The sequence below is a fragment of the Pelmatolapia mariae genome, linkage group LG12 (assembly GCF_036321145.2).
Source record: "Pelmatolapia mariae isolate MD_Pm_ZW linkage group LG12, Pm_UMD_F_2, whole genome shotgun sequence".
In the NCBI taxonomy this organism is placed as follows: domain Eukaryota; kingdom Metazoa; phylum Chordata; class Actinopteri; order Cichliformes; family Cichlidae; genus Pelmatolapia; species Pelmatolapia mariae.
The window spans coordinates 32,523,938-32,549,343 of NC_086237.1; the positions used below are offsets into that span (position 1 = coordinate 32,523,938).

General features: G+C 39.7%; 1 protein-coding gene across 3 annotated transcripts in view; it reads left to right on the plus strand.

The window, feature by feature from the left end:
- Window positions 1-25,065, plus strand: part of LOC134638376 (transducin-like enhancer protein 4) — a 43,758-nt gene extending 18,693 nt beyond the window's left edge. For 2 of the 3 annotated variants that reach the window (XM_063488887.1, XM_063488889.1), the window contains exons 5-20: window positions 1,813-1,875; window positions 6,672-6,746; window positions 7,221-7,422; window positions 11,401-11,417; window positions 16,091-16,213; window positions 18,192-18,245; window positions 18,335-18,487; window positions 18,837-18,969; window positions 19,217-19,404; window positions 20,777-20,853; window positions 20,999-21,248; window positions 21,360-21,607; window positions 21,813-21,960; window positions 22,839-22,989; window positions 23,207-23,283; window positions 24,102-25,065. In XM_063488887.1, the coding sequence (XP_063344957.1) occupies window positions 1,813-1,875; window positions 6,672-6,746; window positions 7,221-7,422; window positions 11,401-11,417; window positions 16,091-16,213; window positions 18,192-18,245; window positions 18,335-18,487; window positions 18,837-18,969; window positions 19,217-19,404; window positions 20,777-20,853; window positions 20,999-21,248; window positions 21,360-21,607; window positions 21,813-21,960; window positions 22,839-22,989; window positions 23,207-23,283; window positions 24,102-24,209 (2,067 nt within the window). In that variant the 3' untranslated portion in view covers window positions 24,210-25,065. The remainder of the gene's footprint in view (window positions 1-1,812; window positions 1,876-6,671; window positions 6,747-7,220; window positions 7,423-11,400; window positions 11,418-16,090; window positions 16,214-18,191; window positions 18,246-18,334; window positions 18,488-18,836; window positions 18,970-19,216; window positions 19,405-20,776; window positions 20,854-20,998; window positions 21,249-21,359; window positions 21,608-21,812; window positions 21,961-22,838; window positions 22,990-23,206; window positions 23,284-24,101) is intronic. The other variant, XM_063488888.1, reaches the window with a different exon arrangement.
- The last annotated feature ends 341 nt before the right edge of the window (window positions 25,066-25,406 follow it).

The window sequence follows — 25,406 nt, forward strand, 5'->3', positions numbered from 1 at the left end:
CTTCGCGGAGTAATCCGGGTCCAAAACTCCGTCCTCTTCAGGTCCCAAATTCAAACGAATACTGAGAATTAAAAACGGTCTAAATTCTTTCATCTTTAATAAAATCATCAGCGTTGCTGCTTTACCAGGTGTAACAATTAAGTTTAACATCCAGGCATCCATGAAAACAGAATTTATTAAATTTAACGGAGTTACAAGTTTACAGGAAATTTGCTCGCTAGTTTCCATCTAAACATGACATACCATGTTCTGACTGAGAGATTTTTGAAACTAATTAAAACGTACAGCTCTGCTACCACTTTCAACATAAATGAAGACAGAAAACTAAACAGCAGTGGCGTTTGCAGGGTTACTGAAGTTGGACTACCTGGTATATAATGTTGTGCTACGTGATTGCTAGCGACACAGCTATGTTAGCATAACATTAGCACAGTGAAGCTGGAGGATGAACGCCAACTTTTTTTCCACTCGATAAAAGTTAACGTGAGGGTTTCTGGTGGTTAGGGACAAATGCAATCGCATAGCAGGATGCTATACACGGGCCAAACTTCAGTCAGGAGAACAACTGAGATTATTCATCCACAATACAAGGTTAGTTATTAATATACTGCAACAACATGGGAATAGAACAGCTGCGAGAGAATTCAACATTAATGAATCAATGTTACGGAAGTGGAGGAAGCGCAGTTTTTGGCTTTCCCCATATTTCAAAAGTGCTTCATCTCTTTGCTATGACTGTCGCCCGGCATAATTTGCAGATGATAATGGTTGTAGCCGCTGCGATGCTTTCGACCAAAACAGGCGCAGCTTGATGACATCATCAACATGTGCTATCGCGATAGAGCGGTATAGTCAAACTCTCTATCGTTGGCCAAATTTATATCGTTTCTATCGTATATCATTTATATCGCCCACCCCTACTGTGGAGTTTAAATGATGCTCAGGGGCCCAAAGTGTGCCAAGAAAAAGTACCAGATACCATTACACCACCAGCAGCCTGAACCACTGATACAAGGCAGGTTTGGATCCATCATATGTAACCCTGTCATCTAAATGTTACGCTGAAAATTGAGACTCATGAAAACCATGAGTGAGAAACACTCTTTCAGTCTTCTATTGCCCAGTTTTGGTGAGCCTGTTCAATCTGTAGCCTCAGTTTCCTGTTCTTAGCCGACGAGTAGTATGCAGTGTGGTCTTCTGCTGCTGTAGCTGATCTGCTTCAAGGTTTGACATGTTGCATATTCAGAGATGCTCTTCTGTATTACTGCAACAAGTGGTTATGGCAACCATGCCACATTCAAAGTAGCTTAAATCACCTTTCTTCCAAATTCTGATGCTCAGTTTGCTCTTTAGCTGGACATGTTGACTGTGCTTACATGCTTATATACACTGAGCTGCTTCTGTGGTATTGGCTGATTAGAAATCTGTTTTAATGAGCAGTTGAACTGGTGTACCTAATAAGGTTACTCCTGGTAATTAGGTTTAGCAAAAATTAGGCTTAGTAAAAAAGTTGTTGCTGTTTAGAAAATGCTGGTTATGGGTTAGATTTAGACTATTTTATTCTATTCTGTACAGTTGTGTACTGTATTTATTCTTATACACAAGTTTATGAGAGAAGTTCATCAAATTATTAGTTTCATGTGATGAAGTAAACAGGTCTTGAAATGAAAGTTATGTGAGCTATTACTTTAATGTAAACTGAATCGGGAATTGAAGGCTGTGTGAACAGGATGACGCCTTCTTGTCTGCTAGAGAATTTAAAAAATGTAAAAAATGATTGTGTTTTATGCTTCCCACTTCTCTGTCTTGCAGGCGGAGATCGTTAAACGGCTGAACGCAATCTGCGCCCAAGTCATCCCCTTCCTCTCTCAAGAGGTAAGACTCAAAAATGCCTGTCACTGTGAGTTAAGAAGGAGGTGGGTGAGAGAGAGTCAGAGAGCGGGAGGAAGGGAGACAGGAAAGGGGAGAAGTGTGTGGTGGATTTTAAAGCAAGAGAAAGAAAAATATGGAGACACGCACACACACGCAGACACACACACTCGTACAGATTATCCTGGGCTAATCCCCCCTGCTCAGGATAGACAGATATGCTCTGAACTTATCAAATGTCTCCCACTAACATATGCAGGAGCCAGCGGCTGAGTGTGTGTGAGAAAATACTTTTTGTGTTAAAATACATTATAATTGTGTGCACATACAGCAGTGGGTGTGAGAAGTGTTTTTATGCAGTGTTTATTGTGAAATTTTTAGGTGTGCATGTGTTGAGCTGATAAATCCTTCCTCTGAGGAGCTGACTGTGTGTGTGTGTGTGTGTGTGTGTGTGTGTGTGTGTGCTGAGGGGTGGGAACAGCAGGAAGGAGTGAGTGTGGACTCCAAAAGCTCTCCTCCAGATTAGCCATGGATTAGGAGGGTTTAGGGTGGATTAGGAATAATGGCATTAGACGGTGGTGCTGCTACACAGCCCTGAGGCCTGCAGAGAGGGGAGGCAGGGAGAGGAAGCTGCTTTGTTTTGGTGCACAGCCTTGTTTACTGCATGTGCAAGTAAAATGTAACACATTCATATTATTGTTGTGCAGCAAATCACATCGACTGTGTCTGTGTATTTTGGTGAAAGCACTTTGTTTTCTATTTTTATTTTTGTCATTTTCTGATAATGTTTCATTGGCCTTTGGGGCCATGTAAGTATGATTGTTCCATTTACAGCAAAGGCAATAAGTTTGTGTTAAGTCAGTTGAGAAAAATGTTATTTCTGACAAATTTATAAAGAAAAAATATATTCGAGTAAATAAAATCCCCCAATTAACATAACATATAAATAGAATCATTATCATGGTGCAGATTTTATGTCTCTGCCATAAAAAGGGCCCCTTTTTTAAGATCACATATGCATTCCTTGATTGACATTTACATTTGCAAGTAAGGTAAGGCAACAAAAGTGCCATCTGTTTCTGAAAGTTTTGGAATAACTATGTCCTTAAAGTGGACCAGTTATACTTTTTCTTATTTTAACTCTTTATCAAACAAATATCATACATACCAGCTGGACTTATTTTGGAGTTTTGGCTGTAAAATTACAAAATAATTCTCATATTTCACCAACCATTTAAATTTTCTCTCTTACCTATAATGGTTGAGGAGTTACAGTAATGTGAAGCACACATGATAGCATCTAGTTGGAGCTAATTTTTCTGTCGGTGTTCAGACAGAAGTACTTCAGGAATACAGTGGGAAACCACGACACACAGAATATCTCCATAAATGTTGTCTTCTCTTCTTTATGAAACCATTTCAATTTTATCTCTAGCACATCGCTAACAGAGTTATGATCATTTAAAGCAGCGGTCCCCAACCTTTTTTACGCCACGGACCGGTATATGTCCGACAATATTTTCACGAACCTTTAAGGTGTCGTGGATAAATACAACAAAATAAAACCAGTCCCAAAAAAAGAAGATTTATTCATAAAACACGGGAAAAGACCCAGGGAAACCGAGTTAACGATAAAAACGATAAACAAATAACGATAAAAACCCTGAAAACCATAAATTTCACACCCGAGCCTCAACTCTCGCGGCCCGGTACCAAACGACTCACAGACTGGTACCGATGCGTGGCCTGGGGGGTTGGCTGATTCAAAGAGCACTTGTAAAATGGGCACACCACCTGGCCGCTAGTTAAAACTATGGGTTAAGTCTTATATTCTAAGTTGGATCTTTGTGATGTCAAAGAGAGGAAATATTCTTAATATGCTCTTCTCAGAAGTGGTGGTTATGTACTTGGTCATGTCTGGTACACAGCTCTGGCGATGTGCATAGTAGGGACCCAGTCCACCTGCTTCTCCTACCATCTGTTTTCAAGGTGCAGTTGGGTGGGGTGAGGAATTACGCTAAGCTATTGTAGCAGTTTTCAAAAATGAAAATCTGAAACTGGAAATGAGCATAATTTGTCAAATCTGGCATTTACTTACTTGTTATTCACATGTTCCTCGGTTGTTGCCATATCCCCAGTGAGGAATCATTCCTCTGACTTCAAGGTGTTCATGTGCTTTTGAGTTGGAAAGACACCAAGATGTGTTTAAGTCAGTTGCTCAGAGTAAAAGAAAAAGACATGTTGTTCTCTGCGAATAACTGCTTTGCCTGACTTCTTACTTGACTTACCTCAAACAAATACCTCCATGCTTATCTAGTTCCCTCCTTGTGGTTAACAGCAACCAGATATTTACTTAAACTCACCATATTTTTATGTATGACATTAACAACTCAGCAGATCATGTATCAAAATTTTCTGAGCTGATTTCTGAGCTCTTCATTTGAACTTTCTCAGTCAGAAAGTCAGTTTTTGCTATTATTCAGCTACCAAATGAATGCACAATTAATTTGATATAATAATTTTAGTAAATTTTGTCTGCTTTACTCTGTTGGTTATTAACCTGAATAATTAATCACTGAATAGGTAAAATCTAAAAGTATTTTGTATGATTGTATGTGCTTTCGGCTACTCCTTTATTTCCCAAGGGGGCCACCACAGTGGATGGATCCCCATATTTTCACTTTGGCACAGATTTTATGCCAGATGCCCTTCCCAACAGAACCATCTCATTTATCCAGTTTTACAACCAGCACTAGGAATACATTACCGTGTAATCTCCACCCCGAAGCTAGATTTTTGTCCCCTCCAAGTCCCAAAACAGGTGTAAAGTGAATATGTTAATCACTAAACCATCGAGCCACAGTTTTGCTGTGATTGCAGGTATTGTTTCATATTTGGAGTCAGATTTTCCCTTACAGTTTTACAAGAAATCATAAGTAATCAATCCTCTTTAGGCAAATACAAAAACAATGGTGAAACAGTTATTCTGTAAGAAAATCTACTTCAGTGCACTGAATCCTTCGTGCCATCTGAATGCAACAGAATATGTACATTGGTAAATATAGAGCCTCTAAATTCAGATGTCCTCTGTCAGAGTGCAGAGGCATTATGCAAACTATCACTGATTATCTACGTTCAGTCCTGTGCAAATTTTAACAGGCTGCTAGGATACGACCCTCTACAACTCCATCTCATTAGTATCGAGCATCATGGCGTCCTTCTCAACTTTTTTCAGTTTTCTCAGCTTTTCGTATTTACTCTTGAAATGCATCACAGTGGAAACACTGCTGCAGAATGTCTGAGGTAGACTTCGCAGTGATGGATCACAAAATTATTTTGATTTCTTTCTTGTCCCCCCTCCCCCGGCATCTGTTCAATACCTCTTTGAAAATGGTTTACCTCACCAAGCCTTTAACTTATACTAGCAACATCTGCACATCTAAAACTGCTTCCCCAAGTGTGACATTCCAGTGGAGCCTATGGTGTAACAATATACAAAGAAATGAAAAGCATCTGCACAGATTGAACTCTAGTGTTGATTATACGACTGATTTTGGATTGTTCTATTTTTTTAGAACTGTTGCATAAAAAGTGTTTGGCACAATTTATATAGTGGATCATTCCATGTGTGTGTGTGCGTGCGTGTGTGTGTGTCACATTCAGGCAGGTTAGTCTGAGCCTGCAGAGGTGTAGCTGAACTCGATGGTCAGGTTCATTTCCACACCTGATAAGCTCTTTCATCTCGGGCGTACTTTGATGTTTTGCGCTCCTGGATGAATCTCGCTGCTCTCTCACTGTCTGGATCTGTCTTCCTCTCTCTGTACCCTTTGTATGACTTTGCCCTGTCTGCCTCTCTTGGTACCCATCTTTTTTCCCTATGTGTTGAACTTTTTGGAGCTGTTCAGTCTCGAGACGTGTGAGCAGACTGAGCAAAAAAAGGAAACAGTGCTGCATAAAATTTTAATAACAATCTCAAAACGGAAACATTAAACCAATCACAGAATCCACAAAATATTGTATGAGTCTGTAACTGAATTTTTGGCCACTTGTAATACACATCTTTAACTGCCTCCTTTGGACATCCACTTGTTTGTTTTTTTTAAATTCTCCTCCACGTAGAGGAAATCAACCAGCCTGTGCAGGTTACACTTGACTAACTAGTATACCCTAATTAGCTGCTAGCTGCTTCTTCTGCCTGATGACTTTTAATGAATGCACTGATGGGTTTCAGATTCTGAAGCGAAGCACTGAAGTGCAGTCATGATTCAACGGCCTCGGGGAATCTTGTCTGTCTGGCATTTGACCTGATTCTGGTCAGAACCTTGAGTTTTAATAAAAAAGAAATATATATCTCAAGTTTCAGGTGATTTTATAGCACGCTCGTGTTACTCAACATTGATATCTGTTTTAATGAGATTGGCATATTTGACAGTCAGTGCATTGTTAATTCTGAAGAAATTGCAGGCTGTGTGAAGTTACAGTGTGCAACTAACTGACAGCTGCTTTTTAGCTGTGAATAAGGTTTGATAGGCAAAGCACAATGATGGATTCAGATGGAAAGCAGGTGAAAAGATATCACAGAATGCATTATAATGATTGCTGTACGCATATGCAAGTTCAATGTGATGAAACGAGATCCTGCTCATTTTACGTGTCCATTCCAGTCCATTTTAAATGTTGTTTGAATTTTGTAAAGATGTTGTTTGTAATAACTATAAAATTCTTTTCATATCATTCTTTTCTCCGTCTCAGCTGCTGTTTCAGTTTCAGGGTTTTTTTTTCCGTTTCTGTGTGTCTCTCAGCATCAGCAGCAGGTGGTGCAGGCAGTAGAGAGGGCCAAGCAGGTCACCATGGCTGAACTCAACGCCATCATAGGAGTGGGTGTATTACACACACACACACACACACACACACACACACACACACACACACACACGCAGACACACAATTAAATACAAAATGCATAGATTATTTTTTACAGCAATGTTGGAAAATAGCTTAAGAGATTAATTGAAAAAGAATAATGTGAGGTTGAAGAGTAAGTACAAAGTCAGATGTATTCATAATAATATACAATAAAACCAAAGTATTTTGTATAGTAGTAATAGCTAACTTCTTTCTGCAAGAAATTTGAATGTTTTAGCATCTTTCAGAGAAAATGTCAGTTATATAAATATCACCGTTTATGTTGATATATTCTAGCTGTAGTCTACATGTTTCAGTTGCTATCTTTTCCCCGCTCACTTTGAATGTGTTTTTCTTTCCTTCTCTTTCCTTTTGCCACCTACTTATTTGTATTTTATCATGCATGATCTTTCAAGTCTTAATTGGTGTTTCTGTGTCTGGTTCAGCAGCAGCAACTCCAGGCTCAGCACCTCTCTCATGGCCATGCCATCCCTGTCCCGCTAACACCCCACCCAGCGGGCCTTCAGCCCCCTCTGCCTCCTGGGGCCAGTACTGCCAGCCTGCTGGCTCTGTCCTCTGCCCTGAGTCACCAGCTGCCACTCAAAGATGAGAGGAAGCATCACGATAACAACAGCGAACACACACGAGGTGAGATCTGCTCTGTATGTGCTGTTTTTATATAGCAGGTGTTGATTTTGGTTTGTGCGTGCTTGTTTCTGTGTGAGTCTTGGTCTCTTCATGCCTGAAATTACCCTTGCATTTGTTACATCTGCTTGTATGTTCAAAGTCACAATTTGAGTTTTCAAAGTACTGCTTTAAGGTTTACTCTAATTATGGTTTAGTCAAAAAGCGAGTTACCTGATTATCAGGGGCAAATTCTTACACAAGAGAAAGGCAGATGCAAAGATACGCTCTCAGTTTCTTTACTGTAAAGGCAAAAAGAAAGCACACCCTCTGTCAATTCTAAGGTTTCCCCAATTGGGATAAACCTATCTAGTCTTTTCAGCCAAGGTGTATCAGGTCTTAAAATCAGGTAAACACAATCTCAGTTAAACAACAACAGATGATATATTGCATCATGTCATTATTTAACAAAAACTAAGCCAAAACGCAGAAGCAGCCTGTGAAAAAGCTTCAATAGCTTGTAGAACCACCTTTGACAGCAATAACTTAAAGTAATGCCTTCCTTATGACAGTCTCTCACATTATTGTGGAGACATTTTTGCCCACTCATCTTTGCAACATTGTTTCAGTCACTTGAGATTTGAGAGCAGACCTGTATCTCCTGCTCTCTAAAGGTCCTGCCATAGCATTTCAGTTGGTCTGAGATCTAACTGTGCCATTGCTGCATCTTTTTTGCTTTTTAGCCATTCTGTTGTAGATTTGCTGTTGTATTTAGAATCATTGTCCTGTTGGATTACCCAGTTTTAACCAAGCTTAAGCGTTCAGACAGATGGCCTCACATTAGACTAGAATATTATTATATTATTATATTATTATAAAGAGGAGTTTGTGGTTAACTCGATGACTGCAAGGTGCCCAGATTCTGTGATTATAAATCATCAATCCTGCACTGCTGTGTTCTACAGCTGATATGAGGTGTTTGTTTGGATATGCTTTGTTTGGTTAATGCCAGATATGGCGCTGTGCATCATGGCCAGACATCTCCACTTTGGTCTTGTATGTCCACAGACATTGTTCCAGGAATGCTGTGGTTTGTTCAGAAGCAACTTTGCTAACTTTAGCTGTGCTGCCATGTTCTCTTTATAGAGAAAGGGCTTACTCCTGGCAAACCTTCCAAACAAGCCATATTTGTAATTGCACTGTCAGGAACTTTAACAGTTGACATGCTAACTGAGGGCTGCAGAGTCAGGAATGTAGCTCTTTCTCTGTATTGCATTGCATGGTCTGATCTTAGGTAAAATTTGCTGGGAAAACCACTCCTGGGAAGATTAGCAGCATTCTTGAATGTTTCCTGCTTGTGAATATTTTTTAATGATGATGATAGACTTCAGAATGTTTGGAAATGGCCTTATAAGACTTCCTTAATTAATGGGCAGCATCAGTTGCTTCTCCAAGATAATTATTGATGTCTTTCCTCCTTGGCATTGTTTTAACACACCCCTGAATGTTAACGACGAGCAAACTGCCAAAGCCTCTGTTTTTATAGAGGTGCTCACACTTGCTGATGATCAGTTAATGAAATGGGTGTGCACAACCTGACTGCTACTTATTTACACACACTGCTTCTGCGTTTTGGCTTTATTTGTGTTCAACAAATAATTGCACAGTATAATATATCACGTGTTGTCATTCAGCTGAGGTTTATTTCCCTCATTTAAAACCCGCTGAGGACAAGATTTTTTGATTATGCCTTGATGTGTACAGCCTTATAATTGGAAGAAAATAAACTTTGTTTTTATCGTGACTCTTGGTGAGATAGTTTGAAGCGGACTAAAATACTTCGCAACAACTTGGCTGTTTTATTTTACTCACAGACAGATGCTAAATATATTTGGTAAACATAAACATCAAAGCTTAAATCTTTTGTTCAGTTAATGATCCAAATCCACTTTTACATGTCAAAGTATTCAGCCAGCATTACGAATTACCACTTGTAATGGCTGATGCTTAATTGTTAGTGCTCTGAATGAACAGCAGTTAAACAATTAAAAACTGATTTGTCTTTATGCCATTTTAATTGGCCTAATAGGAAGCAATACACAACCACCATGATGCCTCTTTTCTCCTGTTCACACAGAGCGCTTCTAATTCTTCTCTGAGCTGACTTTGAGCTCAAGCATTTAATTACTCTTCATTGAGACTATGTGTGTGCATGTGTGTACGTGTGTGTGTAGGTTTGAAACTGTGTGCCAGCACTTAATTACTCTGTTGCAGCATGTCAGTGAGGGTTTTTACAGTGCAGCAGAGCAGTTAACCTTGCACTGTAGCTGCAGTAAAGCTAACGGCTGCTAACTGAGGTAATACTTACCCACCTAAGGAGCACAGTCACTAAGAATACAGTTCCAGCTACAGCTTGCTTCCTGAAATGACTATGTGAACAAAGGGAATAAAAACTTTCTTTTTTCTCCTTTTAGTATTTTAAAAAGCATTTTCTCCGCAGTTTACACTGTTGAACATTGTGTGACTGTGGTGCTAACCTCACCTCCACATTTAGAAATTTCACTGGTCAGTAATAATGGTTAATATTAATGTGTTAAAAGACTGACACTGATAATGATGGATAATGTACAAACTGTAATAAATAAAAATCTATTCACTATATCAGCTGAGAGCAGAGTACTGAGGCATACACAAATTAAACCAACAAATCCTCCAACATTTATCTGAGTTGTTTTTTTCTACTTTCTTGCTTTAGTTGTTTTTATCTTACTGCCCACTTTTATTTTTGTGTTGTATGTTTTGGTTTAGGCACCAACACCACTCGGTTAGCATTTAGGCTACGTCTGCGTTTTTCAGTTTTTTTCACAGAGTTGTGCGTCCACAAACGGCCGAAAATGCTTACGTTCCAGTACCGCGCATGCATTAAACACAAGAAGATTCGACCTGCCTCATTTAGTCTGCCGCTTTTTTACTTTCCGGCTTTTTGAAACGTCGCAGCAAAATGTTGAGGAAAAGCACCAAGTTTTTTAAATGGACTAACAATGAGGTGGAGTTGTTGCTGCGAGTAACACAAAAATACAGGGTTGCAAAAGTGAGTGAGAGTTAAAGAATTTGAAGAAAAGCCATCTGGAGCATGTGCAAACTGATATTAATCTTTAATAGGGCTGTCAAAGTTCAGAGCAAACAAAACAACTGCTGTATAATGCCCTCCGCTATCTTAGTTTAACTGGTCGCATGACTGCATCATATGACTAACATGCCTCATCGTTTTAGAATGTCTGCGTTTTTGAGAGCGTTCTCAAAACGCTGCGTTATCCATCAGCGAAAACACTGTCTCAGTGTGGACGGGAGGCCAAAACAGAGAGTGAGTGTGGACGTAGCCTTAGTGTTACCAGTGTGCTGAGTTCTGCCCCACTAAAGGTGCAAACATCAGCACACAACCAGAAAAAAAGACATTTTCAAAACTTAAGTCTTAAAGCCGAAAAATGGAGGTTTCCACTTCTTACTTTATCTGAATCCTCAAAAGGTTCTCCACAACTTTGCAATTAGGATTTAGAGCAAGTTAGGTTGATTGATTAATCTGCAGCTGCTCCTGTTCATTTGTCGAAGTGCCTTTGGCAAAACAATGAACTTAGACTTTCCAATGTGTAGACGTGTGCCTTCAAAGACACCCCTGTCACTATCAATGTGTGAAAGCATGCGTGAATGGCTAATTGAAAGCAAAACTGTAAGAGATTTATCTGTTAATTTGGAAAAGATGTGTAAGTGCTATTTATTTGCAGTAGTACTCTAATAGTATCCCTCTAGATCCATAAACACTAATGAAATTCCCCTGTATCCTCATCAAAAATATCATAAATTCGCCATTAGCTCTCTTGTTGTATCTTTTGTATCTGTTATATGCAGCAGTGTGTGTGCTTGTGTGTTTTCCAGTGTGTTCTTGTGCTTCAGACATTGAATCTGTCATTCTTTTTTTCTATCTCATGCCCTCCGCCCTCTCAGACAGAGACTCAGTCAAGGTAAGTCCTTCCTTTCTTTATTCCCTTTGTAAAAAAAAAATAAAAAAGACATGTTTAGAGCATAGCTTCACTTCTGCTCGCTCAACTTCTCTGCATCATTTTTGTACTTTGAAATTTTTTTTTGTTGATATAAAAGGATAGACAAGTTTTGATTTTTATTCATAACGCACACAAAAAGCCTGTCTGTGATGAACTCTTGATGTTGGCTTTAAGGATGTCTATGTGCACGTCTGTGTTTATGTAAAAGAGACTGTTGGAGACAAAGTGAAAACAGTTCTGTGACATTTCCAAGATCCTAAATATTTACACATGTAGTATTTGATTTAAAACATTACTGTAAAAAGATATTGTTAATATGTTCCCACAAAGCTCCGAACATGTCGGGGTGCATCCTGCCGCTCGCCAAATGACAGCTGGGATAGTTTCCAGCCCCCCTGCCACCCTTAATTGGATAAGTGGTTAAGAAAAAGAATGGATGGATGGATGTTCACACAAATGTGCTATTATGAAATTTTATTTTATGCATGTCAATGTAATTGGAAATGAAACTGACCACACTAAGGCTTAAAGAAAACATTAGAAGCTTCTGATCTTATTGTCATTTTCATATTCTTCACTTGCGCTTTGTGTGTAATAAAAATATCAGATATGGGAAACTGGTAACAGCTCGGGAAGAAAAAACAAAACAGTGTGAAAGAGAAACCCCAAGGTGAGCAGAGAAGAAAGTGGGGGGAAAAAAGCACAGTATGGTTAGTGAAGGAAGGAGGGAGCAGAAAGAGGCAGCGCAACAGATCACTGTTCTATCCAGCGCTTGTAGTAATTAGTCCCTTAAGCGCAGCGTTTTTCCCAAGGCAAACATTTGGTTTGTTGAATACTCAATGAGCAGATTAGCATTTCTTTATACCAGCAGCCCAAGCGCACACACTTTTACACAAATATGCATTAGTTTAGAAGCCTGTGCATGTGTGTGTGTGTGTTCTTTGGTGTTTTGGAGTAGGCGGAAACAGGAGGAATGCTCTAACTGGAGGTATGTTTGTTATCTCTTGCCCCCCATGTAGTTTTCTCCTCCTCCACACACACACATGTTCAAACACACCTGGATGCACACGCACATACGCTCAGAGGTGTAGGCACCATGATGGGAGAGATTAGCAGTGTGTGTGTGTGTGAGTGTGAGGTCACAAGAACGCTTTGATAAAGATAGAGAGAGGCCAGAATGATGGATGCCTTTCATTAGTGCCCTGTGAGAACACACACGCACACACACATGCAGAGCTGCTCTTTGACATGGCGGCCAACAGTCACTTCATGAAACCAATAAGCCCCTTGTCAGTGGTCTGCAGTTGCCTTGGCAACAGTCCACAGAGTACAGTGTGTGTGAATTGCATGAACATCTGTGCCTTAATGTCCTTGGCGTTAGCACCTCACACACTGATAAAGCTACGTGAATGTAAACGCTACTTGTGTGTGTGTTTATGTGTGTATAGACGCCAGTACAGGCAGTCAGTTATGCAGTTACTTTATGGTGTGTTCAAGGACTACAACTTCACAGACCTGATTATGAGTACACATTAATTGCTGGATCAGTGGTCAATGACAATTTTATTTTAATTCTGTGTTTTTGGTGTTTGTGACGTTTTCTTTTAGTCATTTTTGAAATGCAAATTCTCACAAACAGGTTTTCTTTTTTTTAATTACCTTAAATCGAATTAGACTCGTAGAATCACATAGTAACATTGTAACCATCTTTGTCTGTCTGCGGGATTTTTCTTGTCTTTTTTTAAAAGGTGGAATGCATTTCTAATGAGGTCGCTTTCAAGTTTAGACTGACCTTTACAGTTAATCACCTGTTGAAGTATAAATGCAGTGCAGCTTGTTGTTTGTGTGATCGCTACAGTGGTCTTCTCTTTCTATGCTTTTTGTGTTGAATTTTGTCGCTGGTAAACAAGCTGTACAGATGCAGTCTGCTCGTCTTTGTTTATGCCGGGATGCTCTTTAAAAGCTCTGCATACAATGTACAGTCTGGCTTCCCATGCTGTGTTGGCTGCAGAATAATAAGTGACAAATTGAGCTGAGCAGAGTGAGAGAACTATTAGACAAAATTACATCAAGCCAGAGTTCTAAAGATTTGGGGTTTTTACAGAAATCATTTGTGCAGAGCCCCCTGTGGTCCAGCGTAGAAAAAAATTATTCGTTTATAAATTCACAATTCTTCGATCTGTGCAGATTTGCTGATGACTTCAGAGAACAAGAACGTCCCTTGTAGTTTAAAACTGAAAGGCTGGTTTTGAAGTCATAGCACAAATATGGACACTCTGTGAGGTAAATCTACCCTTAGATCTAGATAAATTGGACTTACTTGGGCAATGTGGTTGTCGCTAAAATGTCTCTGAACAAAGAAGTTGTTTCTTTGGAGAACAATATGAGAGGATTTACACATTTACACACTTTTTTTCATGCTGCACCTGGGGAGGTTCTGTGTTTTTGTGCGTGTTGATGACACAGGATTTTCAAATAGCATGCTATTTAGTATTTTCTGTGATAAAGTTTGGAAATAATTTGATTGAACAAGTGGCTCTGTGTGTAATCTCTATAAAAACATATCTTCTTATAAATATGCAGTTTGTAAGTAAAATGTATGATTTTTGGCACCTGGAACCTTTCTGGCTTCCATCTGGTCGTCTGCTTGTAGCCCTAATCCTGAGCAGGATTTGGTTGCATCTAGTTAAACAGTCTCTGTGGAGAGCAAAAGAAAAAACACATTTGCTCAAATGCAATCTTGAAAAAGCTTAGTCTTTTTATTACCTTTACTGTACCTAAAGTCTTGTGTGTCCACTGGCTACACCAGAACCCCCTCAAAATTGACCTGTTGCTCCCAGTGGAAGACTAGAAACGGAAGACAGACAAAGTTAGATTTTTTGGAAAAGGTGTCAGACTCAGGTGCAGCAACTTCTCAGTGTCAAACTGCATTTGAACTGCATTTGAACTCTATTTTTATAACCCTGCGATGCATCCCAAACATCCACGCTGAGCTTTGTCGGTCTTAAATTTACGGTGCCTAACAACAGCATACTAACCTGCAGAAACAAGCTCATCCTGGACGTCCGTGCTCCTAATTACCCGAGAGACACTAGGGAGCGAGACTGTTTGTAAAGCTGAAAAATACAAAACACTCGAGGTTGCAGATATCATTATCAGGACCTGCAGAATCAATTTGAAATGGGAGGCAAATATAATTATGATGTGAATGAAAATGAATACTCTCACTCAACCACACCTCAGAGGTCCTCGCGTTCATAATGCTCGTGCTGTCGGCAGCGCCTTCATTTGTCTCTGCGGCAAAATTAATTTGCTTTGATGTTTTTGAAAGAGCTAATTTGCAGGCTAATTAATCTAATCAGCCTGGAAATAGAGCGACACAGAGTCAGGGGCTCAGTTTGCCTCGTCTCACTCAAGACGAGACACACACCTGTACACACCCTGACTCCTTAACACTGTTTGCACATATGGAGTACTAAAATGTAAACAGGTACAAGTGCTGCCTGAGCAGCACACTCACGCACACAGACACACAAACAGTGAACCCCTCACTCCTCCCCCACAGAATCTTTGTCATCAACACTTGCAGCACGGCAAAGGGCAGCGGAAAGGTTACAAGCGTGAGTTAGTGGAAAGGTCGAGCTAAAGGTCCTGCTTTATTTTTCTTCTCTGTCCATCGTCTGCTGGGTAAGAAGGACCTCCCAATGAGTGAGTGAGAGAGAGAGAGAGAGAGAGAGAGAGATCAGCAGAGGCAGGCAGAGCTGGAGGGGAAATGTTTAGCTGACCTTATTTTGATCCTTGCTTCTCAAAGAAGATTAATCCTTCAGTAATGGTATTTAAAGGATGCCATATTTGATTAAGAAAGAGAGACGTCAGCGAAGCCCTCCCCGTAAAGCTGCGATGTTGTAGTCAAACTGTCAAGGCTGCAGTGCTGCTTTTGTATTGTGTGATACAGTAAAAAGGAAATTGTTTTGACAGCCAGGGGATATTTTAAAAGCGATACAGAAATCTAGCCGCGGCGTACGTTGTGTCTGCACCGCTCAGCTTTGTCTTTTTGCTCAGATTGTTGACTGACCGCACGGCTCTCAACACATTCCAAAAGTTTCTTCTAACGGTAAAAGCTGCAGCGTACATATTTCCTATCAGTCTGTCCTGGGGAAGATTAGTAATTTATCTCAACTTTTTTTGCCTTTGATAATCACATCTTCTTCAGTGGAGCTTGGATGATTCTTTCTGTGTCCATTTGGGTTGGGTTTCACATCCCAGAAAATGTAACCGAATCTTTAAATTTATGTTTTTGTTGAATACAAACAAATGTAATTTTATATTAATTTTCCTTCTGTCCGGAAGTGTGTTTTGGTGCTATTAGCACAAGTTTGAGTTATATGTGTTTCTGGAATTCCTGCCTTGAGTCAATGGAAATGAATGATTTTCTGTTTGGCATAGCAAAAACCGGTGCTCTAATAACTATTTTCCACAAATGTCTGAGCTAGAAAACTGGCCTTTTCTTGTCTGATTCTGCCTGATTTCTGATTTTATTATGATTTTTCAGTGCAGGGTTTATGTACTTTAGAAACAAAAAAGATCAGTTTTAATCAGCTTCAGTTAAGTAAATGGTTGTTTTTTTCTTCCAGAGCTCATCTGTCTCTCCATCAGCCAATTTTCGAACTGGAGAGAAGCATCGAAGTTCAAGCGATTATTCCTCTGACAGCAAAAAACAGAAGACAGATGATAAGGAGCTGACCTCCACACGCTATGTGAGTGAATATGATAAAATGAATAGTTTTTGAGCTGCGGAGAAGATTTATTATTAAGCTCATTAGAAAGGATTAGGGACAGGGAGAGCTCAATTATGGAGTTCTCTTGTGATTACATGGCCCTGTACTGTCATATCTACAGTAACTACACTTTTTGTCTAAATGAAGTAAACTGAGATTATTTGTTCTTTATTTCAGAGATGAGATTAGGAGAGCTGTATTTTTATAAAGAATCCACCATTATTTTTCATGTTTGCCCAGCTGATGCTAGAGACTTGTAGAAACATGGCGCACCAAAGGTCTTTGAACCAAGGATGATGCAGTTTATGGCCTGTAACTCAGTCAGATGACCCACTGGGATGCTTCTAGTGAATCCGTTTTGACCATTATATTTTACAAATGACGTGTAGCCTGTGAGCTAGTTCAGGCAGGCAAGTCAATCTGCGCTATGCTGTACACATGGAACACCCCTCACTCTCATCATGTTATATACCAACCATACCTATCAACACATTTATTTAAGCTGCAAAATTTCTCATGTCATCTTCTGATATGTCTGTGCTGCTGCTGCCCTGCAGCACTGCCTGTTGTTTCAAACCTTACCACCCCACAAACGCCACCTTTAGCCGCTTTGTTAGGTACAACTGCTCAGCTGCATGTTAATTCAAATATCTGATCAACCAATTACAAGTCAGTAACATGCAGACATGGTCAAGATGACCTGCTGAAGTCTAAACCGGGCATGTTTGCTTGTCTTATGAGTCGCAACATTTGAATGGCAGGGTCAGAATTTGGCACCAATGATGTGAAAGCATTGACCCATTCCACCTTGTATTAATGGTTCAGGCTGCTGTTAGTATAATGGTATGTGGTTAATGTTTTCTTGGCAAACTCTGCCCCTCAGTAGCAAATAGGTATTGTTTAACCCTCTAAAGCCTAACTCGTCACTGGTGTTAGACAGGTAACAGTTGCTTTCTGAAAGCAGTGACTCTGCGCTTTTCAGTGATATTAGGGTCATTACGGTAATCCCACGCGTCGCAGCACCATTGATGGTTGGTTGAAACAAGACAGAGTGAGTGGTTTGATGGTGCTCTACAGAAAACAGACATCTTATCAGGGATTTGGGTTCATTTTATTGCTTTGTTTTTGCTGTTTTTTGTGTTATTTGTGGCGCCCCGCATGGGGTTACTGTAAAGCACAGAGTTGCTGCTTTCAGGAACCACTGGAATTTTCTGATTGGTTCAAGAGTTACGGTAGTTTGATCTAAAAGTTTGATGCCCCCATTGGTTTTAATGGGTTAAACAGCTTACCTTGGTATTGTTGTTGACCGTGTCTATCCATTTATGACTAGAGTGTACCCATCCTCTCACTGCTTCCAGTAGGATAATATACCATGCCACAAAGCTCAGATCAAAGTGTTTTCTTCATGACAGTGAGTTCACTGTAATCAAATGGCCATTTGACGTGGTGGAAATTTGGGACATGGTGGAGATTCACATCATGGACGTGCAGCTAACAACTGTTTGTTGCTATCATGTCAACATTGACCCAAATCTCTGAGGAATATTTTCAGCGCCTTTTTGAGTCTATTTCATGAACCATTACATCAGTTCTGAAGGCAGAAGAGTCCAACCCAGTATTAGCAATGTGTACCTAATGATGCCCATCAGGAAATATAACACATGTGGGGGGTGTGGCCTCAGACTTCTGCTAAAATATATTATTACACTATTACAAATTCATTAAACTGAACTTGTACATGAATTTGTTATTAGGTGTTGAGTTCAATAAACTGATTCTGATTTGTGTTCATATAATAAATTAATTTAAATAAATGTAAAAAAAAAAGTGGACACACAGACATGAGCACACACACTTTTCAACACAGAATAATTAGCTTGTTGCCTATTCTCAAATCTACATTCTGGGATGTCTATTTTATTTACTTTTGTATGGTCCTTGTTTGTGTTTGACCCAGGAAAGTGATGGAGAAAAGAGTGATGACAACTTGGTCGTCGACGTCTCCAACGAGGTACAAAATATTACCTGCACACTACCAGTCTACCATCCTGTGTGTTACCTGTTCAGAAAATGTGAATTATTTCGGTTTAATGCTTACAGGATCCAGTGTCTCCCCGAGGAAGTCCTGCACACTCTCCTCGGGAGAATGGGTTGGACAAAAGTCGCCTGTTGAAGAAAGACCCACCACTGAGTCCTTCCTCAATTGCTTCCTCCAGCAGCACACCTTCCTCCAAGTCTAAAGATATTAATTTGGTGAGTCATTTGTGTAGCCTCCTTTTCATTTAATTTCTTTTCTAGCATTGTTTAACCCTTTATTTAGAGGGTTAAACAATGCTTATTTACTTGAGTAAAAATTATCAAATAGTAAATGTGGCAAACTGTAAACCACATGAAAGATGTAAGATAAAATCCAAGAGATAAAGGACACTATTCGACATTTTTATAGAATATCAATTTAATGAGTCTTAGAATAATCTGATGCATGAATGCTCCTGCACTGTTATTATATTTGAAAAAAAAAGCATAAAGATTTATTTCCATGTCTTTCAGCTCTAAAACCCTTCTGTATGTAGAAATCTTTCTTTGTTAATTTGTCCGGTAGAATGAGAAGTCGACAACTCCCGTGTCCAAGTCCAGCACTCCCACATCCCGCTCTGAAGCCCCCACACCCAGCAGTGCCTCCACCACAGGCCTGAGGTCTGCACCCAGTAAATCATCAGGAGTTGAGGCACTGAGTAAGTGTTGCAAGCATAACATAAAACATCTCTGCCTGCATCTGTCAGTTGGTGGATATGACTCAGTGCAAATACATAAGTATTTGTTTTTGAAAACTGAAAAAAAAAACCTATTACCATAGACTAGCTTAAAAAAATCTCTGTATTTAAGACTAAACCTTTGCTTTAAAGCTTCAAAAAGAATAACCTTTGTACACCACATTTGAAAAAGATGTTTGTGTCACAATCTGGCTGTCTTGTTTTGTAGCTCCTGGTCTTCGCACACCCCTGGCAGTGCCCTGCTCGTACCCTGGCCCATTCGGAATGGTTCCTCACCCTGGTATGAATGGAGAGCTGAGTGGAACAGGAGCAGCCTACACTGGCTTGCATAACATTTCCCCACAGATGAGTGCAGTGGCCGCGGCCGCTGTGGCAGCCTACGGACGCACACAAGTGGTACCTGAACACTCACAAAAGCGTGCAGATGCAGACGTAAACATTAGCTACATATTCTGTCAGTGTTAAAAATGTACTTTAAAGACAAAAATGATTTAGTGGAAAACAACTAATATTGTTTTAGTAGTGATGTTTGGGGATTCTAATAATTAGTCAATTTTTTGCAAGTTATTCCATTTAGGTGCGTTTTTACGACTGTATTTTCAACTGTTTATGTCAGTTGTGAAATGAGAAACTGTCCTAAAATGGTAACCATGTATGAACAAATATTCTCTGTGTGATGACAATCTTTCACCAGGTAGCAGGTAAACACAGTACCGTTAACTACCATCCCCACTGAAACTATGCAAGCGTTTTTGAGAGATTAAAAACTGAACTGAAATAATCAAACTCATTCTGAAAACTAAACTGAATTAGAATAAAAGCTAAAAATGGTGGTCTCACCAGGATTTTATTATTATTTTTCAATTGACTGTTGCTTAAATCTGCTTTGAAATGCTGGCATGTATCTTGTACCAAAAATTTTAATTGGAAATTTACTTCAAGATAATTTAGGAGTAAAACTTCATTTATAAAAAATGTATTTAGCATTTCAACTTTTGATTAGTTTTAAGATTAATCTCAATGGTATGCTTATGTTCAATGAGCAAAAAATGCTTAAAAACATTGTGCAAAAAAAGAAATGAAAATTGTTTGGAGTTCATGGCGATGGTTGAGGAGGTTGAAGCAGGGCAACATGTGGTATTTACTCAACTAAAGAGTTGATGAGCAAAGCAAAACCTGCAGCTAAGGAGTGTGGACAAGGTAGAGCATAAAGACTGAACTGTTTCTGACGTTATTAACCACATATCATGATTCACGAAAAAAAAAAGTCATTGCAGCCTTTGAAAAATCTCCTGCCTCTAGAGCACACTTACCAGGATTTTCCAATAATGCAAGAACAGGCGAGGGCACTTGTTTCTAATTTGACATGCTATTTATAAAACATCCTTCTCTTAATTAATTTTAATCCTCCTGTTAATTCAAAACACCTTGATGTCTGGCAATTAATTCCTACTGGGTATCTGTAATGACCCAACATAAACAGTGGGAAAATCACTTAGGTTAAGTCTAGACTTTTCTGAGAGACAAAATAATTTCCACATCAGAGTGTTTTTTTAAAACACCTACTTGCGCTTGGTTTCTGCTTAAGTCATAAAACTGATCATTTGTTAATTTTATAAATGAGGTCGCTGGATGTGAAAACACACTTCCTTTCCTGTCACGTCACTATAAATGCCTTCCTGCCCTGCACACCTGACTTCATTCAAGTCTTCTATTTGTTTAAGCATTTTTGTATATTTTAAAAATGTCTCACTCTTGTGTTCTTTAGGTAGGATTTGATCCTCACCACCACATACGTGTTCCTGGACTTCCTCCTAACCTGTCGGGCATTCCTGGTGGAAAACCGTAAGTCTTTTTTAGTCTTTCTTAAATGGCATAATCATACTGAAAAAGTTCACAGAAACACACATATATTCCCCTCTGCTTATGTTTTCTTACTTTTCTCTCATCACCCTTTATCACCTCACACGACCCTTTTATTTTGCTTCAGAGCTTATTCCTTTCATGTGAGCGCTGACGGACAAATGCAGCCTGTGCCTTTTCCTCCGGATGCACTGATCGGCCCTGGCATCCCGCGCCACGCTAGACAGATCAATACTCTCACCCACGGGGAGGTGGTGTGTGCCGTTACCATCAGTAACCCTACACGTCACGTTTATACCGGCGGCAAGGGCTGTGTCAAGGTGTGGGATATCAGTCACCCGGGCAACAAGACCCCTGTTTCCCAGCTGGACTGCCTTGTGAGTGCAACACATTGGTCCTCATGTAACATACTTTTAGAATACCACTTTTACAGCCACTAGTTGCCTGCATGTATACATTTCAATGACAGTTCTCTTTTGGCACATCAGAACAGGGATAACTACATTCGATCCTGTCGGCTACTTCCTGATGGACGAACTCTTATCGTTGGGGGAGAAGCGAGTACTTTATCAATCTGGGATTTGGCTACACCGACTCCTCGGATCAAAGCGGAATTAACTTCGTCTGCACCTGCATGTTATGCTCTGGCCATCAGCCCGGATTCCAAAGTCTGCTTTTCCTGCTGCTCTGATGGAAACATTGCCGTCTGGGATCTTCACAACCAGACTCTGGTTAGGTAAAGAGCTGGGGAATGTAATTTAAGGTTACTGAATTATGCTGAACAAAAAAAAAAAAAAAAAAAAATGAACCTGCTATTAAACCAAAACAGCATCACATGTTGGCTACCCATTAGTTTAGTCAAGATGCTGATCTGGTTGATGTCAAGCCAACTTGAAAGAAAAACAGTATTGTTAGTTATGGGTTTGTCTGTTTCTCTGCAGGCAGTTCCAGGGCCACACAGATGGAGCCAGCTGTATAGACATTTCTAATGATGGGACCAAGCTTTGGACCGGAGGTCTGGATAACACTGTCCGGTCCTGGGACCTGAGAGAGGGACGCCAGCTGCAACAGCACGACTTCACCTCTCAGGTACACATTTATACACGTACTGCACCACGTGACTATTGGGAGCGATCATAATGAAGCAGTGTGGAATTTGTTCCACTCCTCCAGCAGCTTTCAGGTGTGTGTTCAGGGTTCAAAAATTTGGGTTTTGCACAGACGTCTATTATTATTTGGTGGTAAAATGTCACAGATGAAAATTGTGCACCCCAGGACAAGTCACTGCCATTTGCAGTTTGTGTGATTACTGTCTCGGGTTTTGATTTATTGCAGTCATTTACAAGCTCAGTTCAGAACATTTAACCCACACTAAAAGCCCGGCTGAGCCCTGTCCTCAAATACTTTTAACACTAATAATATGTGCAGGTAGAATTTAGTTTTTTCCCCCTTGTGAGTAGAAAAGCAGCAATAATAGACCATTACTGCAATTTTCCTGAATAGAGCCATTTCAGTGTGCACATGAGGAGGTGAGTGTGCAGTAAAGAGAGCTCAGAGAGGACAGTCATGGCTGATAGAGTTCTTAGGCTTTCCAGTAATGTCAGGTCTAGCCCCATTCCCCCCTGCTACAGCTTGAGCAAATCTAGAACCATTTGACAGAGAAAAGAAGTAATGGTTTACCAGATTTTTCAGCTATCAGTTGTATTCTGTGCATGCATTTTGCTCTTCCATGGTGTAAAAAAGGGATTTTTAAAAAACAATAAGGACTTAACTATTCATCTACCTCTTTGTAATGTAAAAGGTTGAGGTATGGGACTATGACATATTTTTGGAACATCTATCTGTGCCCACCTCCCATAGACAGATGCATACCTTACCCTAATAGAAGAGATATACTGAGTATTATTTACACAGAATACAGGGAGACATAGCTGTCATTAAAATGGGTATGTTGGTGTTGGTTGCAGATCTTCTCACTGGGATACTGTCCAACGGGAGAGTGGCTGGCAGTTGGGATGGAGAACAGTAATGTGGAGGTGTTGCATGTCACCAAACCTGACAAATACCAGCTCCACCTGCATGAAAGCTGTGTGCTGTCACTCAGATTTGCGCACTGTGGTAAGAATAAACAACTTTATTGAGATGATTCTGTTGTCACCAGTATTTTGCAACATGAAATGAATATATGTGCCAGGTCTTGAGATGTTAACGATGAGATAAGGGTTTAGCACCTGAGCGAGCAAATTAACCTTCACATAAATAATTTACTTTGGCTTTTAAACATTTAAAGCGTTTTTCGTTGCCGTAGCCTAATGCAGTTGTCGATCCTCTGCAGGGAAGTGGTTTGTAAGTACAGGAAAAGACAATCTGCTAAATGCATGGAGAACCCCATATGGAGCCAGCATATTCCAGGTAAGTGGGCAAGAACACAACCATGGATGAAAGGCAACTGAGAGGCCAAGTGCAGCACAGCGTAATAGCCAAGAGTTATGGATTTTAGAGAAATAACCCAGGGAGACATATCAAACACCGCTTTTGCTCACTGATTGTAAAGCTTAGCTATCAGGGTTCTATATAGAGGACCCAAGAGTATGACACAAAAGTCAGATGGTAAAAAGCAAAAGGTGAGCTTTAGTCACACAAGGAGATTCAAGGTTATAAAAAAACAAGCACAGGGAGCAGCTGATGCAGAATCCTGGGCACTTCCAAGGTTAAAAAAAAATATTGGGACTAATCTGGTGCAAAACGGAATTGAGCAGCAGAACACCAAAGAGCTAAAGCAGTAGCAGTAGGTAATGTGAGACTGGGAGTAGCCTGCTGATGGGGCTGATTAGATGTATGAAAACATATGAGGAGAGGAACAAGGAAGAACAGGTGATGCAGCAGGTGGGAAAGTGAAGCAGGTGAGAATCAATTATGGGAATAAATAAACTGGACTGAATGAATTACTAGATTAAAAACAAAAAACACGCAAGTGGGGGTGTTATTTCTTATTGTTAATAAAGAAAAATAAGAACTCTTAACAAGTAATTCTTGGGTATTCCTTGGATGAAATTACTTTCCTAATGAAAATACAGCAGTGAGAGGTCTGTATGACTGAACTTTTGCAGCTATTGTGAGTTGAACAACCTTCTGTGGCTTTACAATAACAATAAAGTCGTGTGTCTGCGTGGCCTTCATCTTTCTCGCCCTTTTTATACATTTTCTTGCATCTTTTATTCCCCCGACAGTCAAAAGAATCATCCTCTGTGCTGAGCTGTGACATCTCCATCGATGATAAGTACATTGTGACGGGATCAGGAGATAAGAAGGCAACTGTCTATGAGGTCATCTACTGAGAGCTGTGCTTGTTAAACAACAAGGCCATCCTTCCATCTAACCGTGAGGTCTCCTTCATCTGTGTACATTTTTTTATGTGTATAGGATAAACTTAAAAGGAACAAACCAAACATTTTCTTGGACCATGACTTCCTGACCTTCTGGCTAGTCGAGGATCAAAACCAACAAGCGGACCCAAGCACAGCTCCTTTTTTTTTCTTTTAAGTGACTTTGTGTTATTGTGAGGATGAGTGAATGCTGTTGGGCTGTTAACATTCCTTTATGTTACCTTTGACTTAAGCCTCTTATATCATTTTTCTTTTTTCAGTGTGTAGACTGTAAAACAAGCGTTACTGTTCACATACATACTAATCTGCCTGTGTACTTTATACATACATGGAGGCTAAAATGTATGCAAACTAGGTGGCAGATCAGAGCCATAGTGCTTCTGGGCTACTCTGGAATATCAACAGCCAACCTGCACACAACTAATGCTGATGGTGTAAATAAAGGGGCAACGCTAATAATAGCAACAATTTAGTTACTTTTTTGCCATTTATATTGCCATGTGTTTTGAGTCTGCAGCTGAGCTTTCTTCACATTTTGACATCCCCTCATTATTTCTGTGCTTAACTGCATCCTGCAGATGTGTCGCCTTAATTGTGACGATGGCACATTCATCCAAAGGGTGCAGGACACACATAAATATAGCACTTGCGCACATGTAAATGGGTTTTTCAAGCAAATATATCAGAGGCTCCATTTTTTTAAAGTATCGATATTATTTTGTGAGGCAGTATATTCATCTTTAATTTGTTAGTTATGGCTTGAATTCATGTACAGTGTGTTATTTCATCATACTGATTTTTCCTTCTTTGGACTATGAAGATACACACCTTTTTCTTTTTTTCTTTTTATTTTAAATAACTGTAAGAAAAAGCTTTCACCTGTGAAAAACATCAACAAATTTCATAACAATCTATCTAAAAAGGTTGTGCTTAAAATAGTATTGCCCATCAAGAATTAGTTTAGAATAGTTTCTTATTAAACATGTTCATATATTCAGTTTTTTTAGAGATAAGATCAATAAGACTTTTTTCTGAATGCTAGATGTGAAGATGCAGCCAGGAGGACTTAAGCCTGGCTCAGATTAGTATGGATACTCAACTATGCCTACTACAAGATATCTGCTCATTGCTGTGAGATTTTCAGGCAAC